At 41.4% G+C, this 10,369-nt stretch overlaps 1 protein-coding gene across 1 annotated transcript in view; it reads right to left on the bottom strand.

The window, feature by feature from the left end:
* LOC111667252 (uncharacterized) overlaps nt 1-10,369 on the bottom strand; it is a 46,498-nt gene that overhangs the window by 29,249 nt on the left and 6,880 nt on the right. The window contains exons 5-6 of the mRNA XM_023422903.1: nt 9,665-9,806; nt 8,060-8,226 (exon numbers count right to left, since the gene is read on the bottom strand). Coding sequence (XP_023278671.1) covers nt 8,060-8,226; nt 9,665-9,806 — 309 coding nt within the window. The remainder of the gene's footprint in view (nt 1-8,059; nt 8,227-9,664; nt 9,807-10,369) is intronic.

The following is a 10,369-nucleotide window of genomic DNA, read 5'->3' as shown; positions in this document are numbered from 1 at the left end:
CCCCGCCTCCACTCCCCTAACTACACGTCCAAGTGATTACACTACACCCCCCCAGCCCCTTGCTCACACACAAACACACACACAGGAGCACACACACGCTCAGAGGGGCTAATTAAGGCTTTAATATGCAAATGAGAGCCGCAGTAAATTACACAGCTGGCAAATATGCCTGTTTTTGCCTGAAAATACATCAGGAGTGCAGCGAGGAGTGTGTTGCTGCTGTTGTTGTTGTGTTTGCAGAGAGACAGGGGATTGCCCCCTCCCAGCAACCTCAGCCCCCTCTCCCTCCCCTCCCTCATCTGAGACTCATCCAGCTTTGTCCCTTTCAGAGGTATCAGGAGGAAAAGTCGACTCTCTGCACAAGTAATGTTGGGAGGGACACAACAGGAGTTCAGTGGCTTTGAATATTAATGTGCTGTTGACTGATATATACTAGTCTGTGAGGTCCATCTTTCACTAACTAAAAACTGTCTGGGGAACCTGATGTGACACTGGTGGGTGAGGGGTGAGGGGTGAGGGGTGAGGGGTGATGTTCTCAAAAAATTATATCATGGTCTTTTTGAAACCCAATCACAGTCCACAATCTGAATTCTGATCTTTTTACCCAATTTTGTTGAGGATATCCAGACTCGAATCAGTCTATGGACTTGTCTGTTTGCACCATTTAAAAGTCCCATAGAGTATAAAGGTCTCTGTCCATGTGTAGTTTGATTATAGATCAGGTCTAGCTTCTATATTAATACTGTGAAAGTATCAAAGCCTCAGTCCACAGAGAAATACACACAGCCTGTATTCAGAAACTGAGCCTTAAAACCAGCCGTAAGGACTTCTGGAACTTTGTGATGTCACAACAAAGCAGTCACCATCCAAACTTGCAGGATTTGGTTTCTCTGAGTTTTTACCTGAAATCTGCTATATTTTTATTGAATCACTCAGAAAACAGTCAGCAAAACAGAGAAGAGGCTCAGAGCCTCCCTTTCTTCTGATTGGCTGACCGACCTGTTGTTACTAGAGTTTCAAAGAGAAGCCTGAGAGAGGAGATGTAAAACTACATTGAGATGGTTTTTGGTTCTTAAAACCACAAATATATCTTCTTATGGATCAACACTTCAAATACAACACAGGAGAAGAGGAAAAGATGGCGCTTTAAACACAATATTCCATTAAAGTCACTGTTTTCAAAATGGCAATCATCTCTTAACTCCCATGTTAACCACAACTTTGAACGGCACCATATCCGGCCTTAGTTGGACAGAACGTGAAGCCTCAGTCGCCTTTCCATCGTTTGCTGCTTTGATCACATTTGTTCAACTCAGTGATAACTGTGTTAACTGTTCATTTTTCAAGAGTAAAACCCTCAACATGTTCCTTCTTCCTTTTAGGGTGGTAACGTAGATTCTTCAGCTCACCGCCAGAAGTGCCAAATGTTTTGCCCTACAAAGTGTACAGATAATTTTGCTTTGAGAAATATCTAACCGTGTGTAGTTGCTCCGCTACGATACACACTACAAAATACTGAACCCCAAATTGCCCCCTATGTATCGGTGTGTGAATGTGCGTGTAGGGTAGGAAAGCGCTATATGTGTAAGGAAAAGCACTGTGGGTGAATGTGGCTTGTATAATAAAGAGCTTTGAGTAATCGATAAGACTTGAAAAGCTCTATATAAGTTCAGTTCCTTTTCTACAAGGCTGCTTGCTCACAATGAATTGTTTATCAGATGTCACACATGAAAGAGATCTTACCATAGAGACGTGATATAATTTGGCCAATGAGAGAAACTATCATCATTCTGTTGGTTTGTGAACGCAGCGTGCATCCATGTCATCAGTGTAGACTGACAACAGCTGGTACGATGGCAAAATGTTACAACCTAAAAGACTCGCGTGAAAAAAACTTTCAGAAAAACAGATTCAGCTAGGTTTTCATATGTCACAAACCTAAGGAACCAATCCTGTCAACTTGTGGGGATGAGGGGCGGGGCTAAATAAACATGAAACTTTGTCAGTACAGAGAGAGAGAGATAGAGTTAGCATTAGCACAACCATTAACGCTGTCTCAGCCACTGCCAGTTACGCGCTAACAAACAACATAAACAAATAAAAGATGCTAACTACGCTAACCGTTCTGATACGTCTGCTAGTCTCTGCATGGAACTGCACTTCAGAAACCTGTGGGTGATGTCACAGAGGCTACGTCCATCTTTATTTACAGTCTATGGGTAGAACTTGAGCACCAACAGCCATGTATGTATTGTAGGTTGCAATAGAGTAGTTCTAACTATGGTTAAGATACAGTAGGTGAATACCAGCAGGTCATCTATCATGGTTGTATGCATGCATAAATCCGCCTCGTCTGCCCCTTAATGTGGCACCATGGTCTGAGGTCGGGAGCCCTTCAGATACATAATAGAGTATGGCATTTTCTTTTTGTTAGATACTGTTGTTTAAAGTACTTCTTAATTAGAAGGGCGAATATTTTAATTCAGTGGAAGAGTTAGTTCAGTGTTAATTTCGGTATCTCTTCCAGGGTGAATTTCTTTAGTTAGGTCAGAAACTCTCTGGTGATTCACTCGGTTAAATAGTTGTTAAAAGTAGTTCTTCCTCTCTGCTCTCTGAGCTGCATTGTGTGCTGTGTTTCCAGCAGGTGACTGACTGATGTGGAAGCAGTGTGAACCCTGGTCTCCCGTGGCTGCTCTGAGCTGTTCCCCACTGCCCTCCGAGGCCTTGCCGGGAGGTTTGTTCTGCCTGGTTGCTGTTGTCTGCCTGCGTGCTCTATTCCCCGGAGCAGTGGTGTCATCATGATGTGAGCTGAAACCTGAGCGCCGACTACATGCATGGTCAGGCCGTCCTGTCACCTAGCCACCCTACTGGGACTGACCATGACAGGAAGGGTGCCCAAAAACATACCCAGAGACCTCTTTGTTTCACACGGCTCCGAAAATAAGAACCCATGCTCAGTGCAGAACATTTCCCACAGCGATCTCTCTGCAGACCCACACAAACACATGTATTTCCTCTCAGATGTCACTCCCATACCTCCCTCATTCATGCAAATGTGATCTGAAGCCAGGAAACTTAACTGAGGTGTGAACAATCTGTGTTATTGGATAAAGTAAAGACTGCAGATTGTTGATCTTTGTGCAGATATCAGCTGATATCAGATATCAACTATGTCTCTTTATGTACATTCAAAGCTCATTACATTGGGAAAAACTACAGGATGAACAGAGTAGGCCAGAGGCCCTTGGAGGCCCTTGACATTTGATTGGGAGTCTGCACTACAAAAGTACACTGAGATGATGAAGGCTTAAAGACAGGTCTCTCATTTTTTATCTCATCTCCAGGCCTCTTTATTGAGGGGCAGTGGGTGAAAATCCTGCTTTTAATCATTTCAGTTAATATCATCGTGCACTTTGAAACTGGTGGGCTTGTGAGGCTCTGTGTGACACTTTTCATAATGGATTCTTGAATGCAGCAGGATCTGGGGGTTCAACAGGGGCCCTCAGCTCAAATTTGTCCCTGGGCCCCCGTAGCAGCTGTTCTAAGATGACGATTTGTTGTTGATTTTATGTGTGTGTAGAAAAATACCTTTCTTCTCACACTCTTATTATGTATGCATTGTAGTTAAAGCAAGTAGGTATTGAAAGGCTCGGTTTTCTGAGGGCAGGTTCTTCAGAGTAAATATGACCATTGTTTCAAATATGGTGTTTAAAGGCATTAAAGTCATGCACATTGAGCAGAATTTCAAATATGAAATGTCGTATGTATCCAGTATACACACACATATATATATATATATATATAATATATATATATATATATTTATATGTGCGTGTGTGTTGACATTAGATTTGATAGTTCTGTCATTGCTTTTGAATCCCTTCTTAAAACACAAAAAATGCCTTCATCTTTCTGCAATTTTGAATTTTATAATTCTTTTATTGTTGATTCATTCTTGTTTATATACTTTGGGAAATATTTTGTAACTTTTTAAGAAACGTGCAATTCAGATATAAGCTCATTATAATTATTATTATCACTATTAATTATTATTATCATTTGTGTAATTATGTTTTCTATATTCTTGCTAATATAGCTGTCGGTCAGAATATAAGCATGAAAAGCAGCAAGAAAGATTATGTGACACGGTCATAGAAGCAAATAAGCATCTTTATTGCAATTTTGGCAAAGACTATAATTATGCTATGATTATAACACAGAGTGAGGGGGCAAAAACTGGAAAAATGCACTGATGAGGTCAATGACCTCTCAAGGTCACCAGAGGTCAAATATATGATGCTCCACGTCTGAAATAAAACCTTGGAGTATGTAGATTGTATGCTAAAACTTTCATGCTTTAGTCAAACCATGCACAATTGGTTTGCCTGTCTGCCCAACTAATATATACTGTTTATATAAAGGCTTGACTTGTTGAGTTAAATGTCTTTAAACCCTGAAACCTGAAAATACTTTGTTGTCCTTTTGGCTTCCTCTCAAAGACCAACAACTGCTCCTGTTGTCCCCTCCACAGGACTACTCACACAAGACACTGAACCTCCTTCCTGTTGCCTTTCCTTCCTGCACACACACACACACGCACACACACACACACGCACACACACACACCATACTGCTGTAATTATCACTCAGTGAGACAACCACTCTCTAACAGCTACACCTTGCTGACACGCGACATTCAGGAGAGGACACTCTCAGCGTTATCACTGAACTCCTCTGCTGGAGAACAGCTGACAGGACGCTCACACCAGCCAAATCCAAATCCAAATATTTAAGCATCAGTCAGGTAAACAGGTTGCGAGCCTCCCCTCGTCCGACCCGTGATTAAGAGAGCATCGGGGGGGGGGGGGGGTTTAGTTCAGTAGCTGGGCTGACAGAGTCCCCTGATAAGGATGTATAAACAGCTCCACCTTACAGTGGCTACAGAGAGAAGTTGCCCCTCGGAAACGGCAGATTTCCACTAGGGCCAGGGTGCATGAATATTTTATTAGGGTAAATAATTAATAATTAACAGCAAACAGGCCAGTGATCAAATGGAGCAGCGTGGCAACAGACATGAAAAATCAGACTCTTGTAAACAAAGACGAGAGGACCCAGATTTCCTCCCCTCTCGCCACCTTCTCTTCTCGCCTTTTAAATATGCGCATCCTCAGTCGCCCCCCCGCGTCGCCGTAAAACCACACACACACACACACACACACAAATACAGGCACATGTAGGAACACACACAAACTCCATATCAGCGACTCCGTCAAACTCACACAAAGTGCTGCCATAACCCCCTCCGTCACTCACTCACATTCATACCCACACTTATTTTCCGTCACAAGAATGAAATTTTCATGTATTCCTTGGCGACCCGGGGAATGTGACTGAGCGAGAACACTTGATCTGGCCACCCGCTGTTTTCTGATGGAAAGATTTGCTTTTTAATACAATCGTCACTCCTCCCACCTGGATATGCCACACCAAGACAAATCCCAGCTGTGTGACTCCAAAACCTGACAGAGCTTAAAAATTCCCTTATTACCATTCCCTTAAAATACCCAGCCACACTAACTCCCAACAATGGAGGAAATGCTAATCACGTCTCTCGGCGGCTTAGAGGAGCATGAAAACAGAGCCACCAATATGGAGGCTTTGGTGCATGTACAAAAAGTAAGGAAGAAGAAGAAAGAAAGAAAGAAAGAAAGAAGAAGAAGTCCCAGCTTTAATGACACACATTCACAGAAGCGTCATGGCTCTTAAAAGCTGCTTCTCCAAAATCTGGCACATCTTGCCGCTTGACTTTAGCCAGAGGAGACATTTCATAAAAATCAGACTTAATCGTGTAAACAACACGCAGACAAACAGAAAACCACTGCAAACAAAAATAAAACAACTTTGGAAGCTGTGTACGGATCGCCTTCAGAGTTAATTTTAAAATAAGCATCCCGTTCCTTGGAGATTTTAATTAATGCTTTAATATGCAAATAAGTTAGCAGAGATAAAATCATGACAAACAGATGGCAAGTGTGGGTAATTATTTTGTGAATCCAGCAGGGGCATGTATTAAAGTTATGGCATCATTTTCCTCAGGCCTCTGCAGCCATGGAAGGTGGAGAGAGAGAAAAAATACCCACTGATGAACTGAGACACAAATGACTGACTGGTGTCTCCAAGTCTGTGACCACACTGAGTCTAAATATGTCACAAAAGACGAGATGTTACGGAGGCATAATGATCAAGTCACCAGTGTCCCTTAATTCAAAATTAGAGGGAAAATGTACATGAAAGCACCAACAGTCATTTGACTGAACTACAGACCTGAAACGCAAAGTGCATTTGACTGTGACAGCATCACTAGTAGCCTGTACTATTTACAGCAGACAGGGCAGAGTTCATGAGAGCAGGTACTGTTTGTGTGTACTGACACATGCCCATGTAGTAGCTGCTACCCAGTTTGCATATAATCAGATTTTCAGATGCCTATTTTTATGAGCACTTCCAACAATTTCTTGTCCATTTTGGCTTCAAAGGAGATAGACGAGAAATCCTTCAACCCAAGCAAGTGGCTCTGTGAGACTGCACCAAAGCATACTGGTGTGGAGCTATTTGTGAGTTTTGCTATTGTTATACCGCCAGCTTTAGCATCAAGAGCTGTTTACTTAACACCAGTCTAGAAGAAACATTGACACAAGTTCAGCATCAAGCTTCATTCACTAATTCGCCAAGAGTTGTCTCTAGTGGTGGAATGCAAACCCCATCACTTCTTTTTGTCTATTGAAGACAGCATGCTAACCAGCTAGCCTTGTTTCGTCTATTCTAACCTCTTGTAGACGCAACATTCGCTGCTGAGCTTGGCAAGTGACTTCATCAACACCGCCACCCGCTCCCAGCAAGAAACCACACTCAGCGACAGAGAACACATACAAATAGCACCATTGGGGTGAATGCTAGCATCGCAATGCTAACTTGCTCACAAAGGTAATGCTAACATGCTAATAGCCTATTAAGCAGGCATAATATTAACCATATTGTCCATCTTGGTTTAGCGTGTTTGCATGCTAACGTTAGCTAAAGCCAAAAGAGAGGTTCTGGCTTTGTTGAAATCACTCACTACTTCCAATGTAGTCCACTATGTGTGAATGTATAGTGAAAATGATTAGATGAGAAGGATATATTAATGTTTCAAACCCCTGAACTGCTGTTTTACATCTGGGGGGGGGGTCCAAGTCTTAACCAGTGGGGTCAGATTCCCCCAATCCTCACCATAATTCGATAATTCTATTGCGCTGGAAGAAAGAAAAATGGCCCAAACCTGAGTAGTGTCTGGAAGCTCACTATATAGTGACAAAGGGAGTGATTTCAGACGCAACCAGTGTCATTCATTCTGCAGGTCATAAACCAAAGTACTGGACAAATTTAATTTGTAAATGCTAAAGTTATCACCATTGTTATTAGGATTCATCTGTTGAGGCTCATGAACGTCTGATCCAAATTTCATGGCAGTCCATCAGATCACTATCGAGCCATTTCAAAACCAAATCACAGAACCTCATTGTTTTGGTAGATGAAAAAATCATTTAAAAGCACAACAGTTCGTAAATTTAAAATTAAAGAAATGTAACAAACATATGTATTTAATGGGACTTTTTGCACTTGTAAAATAAACTCATCAGTGTTCTGTAGTAGATAACAATGTATGAAAAAATTTCTATATAAAAAATATTTCAAGCATGTTTCTTGTTATTTATCACCCAACTTATATCTGTGATAAGCTGAAATCAGCTGATGATATCAGTCACACTGATGTTATCCATCAGGCTCTGGCTGCTTATCGCTGTCGTGTTGAAGCACTCTACTTTTTTCTTTATCAATGGTCTTGGTAAAGTCTAAAAGCCACTGTAGAAAATCTTTAAACCCAAAACCACATACAACGTTACCACCATGTAAAGTCCAGTGAAACATCATATCAAGACCATGATTCAGCAGAAGAGCCAATGTCCTGAAGACCAAACAAAAGAATGAGACCTGTAACTATGACAATAACTGCACCCACCTGCTCCTGTGGCAGTGCAAGGTCCAAATCCAGACTAGCAAGAGAGCCGTTGATCCTCAGGGCCAGACACAGGGCCATCAGGCCCCCGACCTTCACTTCGTTCTGACGGAGGTCCAGACGCTGAATCTGATGGCTCTCAGCGAGGAACTCAGCCAGTGCCACAGCACCTTCACCCAAGAAAACACACATCAGAAGGTCAGAGGGTGTAGCTGCAAGGCTAGTTTCATTTTGGCAAACTAATCTCAGTAACCTACTTAGTCTAGATTGCATATTTCTATAAAAAAACCCATAGGTTCATCTGTGCGGCAGGTTATTATGACCCAAAGTTAAGTTTTGTTGCTAGGCGACATCTAGTGGTCATACTAATTATGACAGGAGCAAAGGGAAAAGTGCAGTGACGTAGTATAAATTGAGATAAATGTTCCATTCCCAGGTGTTTATATTGTAACCATGACAACAAAGACTGTCTAATGTTAAGGTAGTACTTACTTTAACCCAAAATCACCATTTTTTCCTAAACCTAACCAAGCCATGACCGTTATTATAGTAACCATGGTGACAAAGGTAGGTGCGCTGCTATCGAAACACACAACGTGTGTTTATTATTGTAACCATGCCAACCAACTGTTTTAGGAGACACTCCTATCAGAGGTTGGAGGATGAGTTGATTCTTTACTAAACTAGACTTTGTAAAAATTAATTTACCCGCTGAACTCTTTCACTGTTCTTTGGTTTAAAGACCCTGGTGACAAAATCTATAGTTTGGCATGAAGATTTTACGTCCAGAATAACTCTGAGAAATGCTTCTAGAAATAAAATTCAAATCTGCTTTGCTGCTGGAAATGAGCTGGTTCCTGGTGAGTTAAACATCACGAGTCATTATAAGATACAGTAGGTGTGAAAAGCTTCTGCAGTACTAATGACACTTTACAAATTTAGGCCTAAATGTCAATTGGCTGAAGGTGGTTTTAAATGTCACTGATTCAAAAGGGGAAAATCACCAGTTTAAAAACACAAAATTTGACTATTTGTAGTTGATACAATTAGTTAAATTAGTTATAATAGTTATAATAATAAATTTATTGTCTGTAATTTTCAAGCATATTCCAACTAAATCATCAACTCAACAATTTTTGGGTTTTATTCGTCTTCTATAGTTTTAAACTGAAAATCTTTGGCCAAAACAAGCCATATAAAAATGTCAGCTTGGTGTCTTTTGCATTTTCACAATATTTTGACATTTTTTAGACCAAGAAGAAAGCAAAAAAACAAGAAGATAATCTGCAGATTGTTCAGTGATTACAAGGATTGTAAATTGTGGCTCCATGTCTGCTCTGACTGCACAGACATACAAGTGGTTAATGTGAAATCAAACGTGTTAATATTGTATCACAGCTCTATTACAGTAGATTGCTAATTTGGTCGCAACTTGATTTTGAATGTTTTACCAAATTCAATATTAAACATGAAAAATGACAGTATAATATAGTAAATGTAATTATATATCATATTAAAATTATATTAAAAATTAACAACAAAACATATTAAATTTTAATGGGCCTCATCTTGATGAAATGATCCAATACTTTTAATGGATCGTTGTACCTTCACAGGTGATACTGGCCTGGGCCAGGCCGAGCTGCAGCACTGAGCAGTTCACCATCAGAGGCATCCTGATCACCTGGATCCCCTCGTTCCCCAAGAAGTTCTCGCCCAAATCCAGGACCTGCAGGACCTTCAGCACGGGCTGCAAAACAGGGATCCTGAGGTCACATTGATTCTTGTCAGCTCTTACCTGGGACCAGATGCTGTTCAGACCAGGTCCAGGCAAACACTGAAGAATTAAAAGTTTGTCAGTCTAAGTGAGTTTAAATGAATCCTCTGTGTGTGCTGTGCTACTTTCAGCGGCTGAGAAGTTTTAATTATCATTATTATTATTATTATGCGGTGATTATTATTCCTTTTCAAAAATGTTTCCTCTCATGTTAAAAGCTCAGAACTTCTGTTTCCACTCTCCAGAGCCACATTAGCATTGAAGGTTGATTAGCTGGTGCATAAAGCTGGGGGTGTCTGGGGCACAGGGGGCCTATGTTGCCCAACAGCTTGAAGAGGAACGTGCCACCCACTCCTTGGTTGCCCCCTCGCCTCGCCACCCTTGTTAAACTCCTCTGGTCACTGCTCTGAAGAGAGAGAGAGCATGGGGGCGGAAAGGAAGCCAGGAAGGCAACCGACAGACCCAGAGAGCGTCTTCTTCTGAGTTAATTTGCACCGTGGTGACAACAAACACACTTGAGAGGGCCCCCCCCCCCC

Source organism: Seriola lalandi, unplaced genomic scaffold (assembly GCF_002814215.2).
Source record: "Seriola lalandi dorsalis isolate HSWRI2012SDOR001 ecotype SW California unplaced genomic scaffold, Sedor1 jcf7180002054687, whole genome shotgun sequence".
Classification (NCBI taxonomy): domain Eukaryota; kingdom Metazoa; phylum Chordata; class Actinopteri; order Carangiformes; family Carangidae; genus Seriola; species Seriola lalandi.
This window is presented reverse-complemented; position numbering and strand designations above follow the sequence as displayed.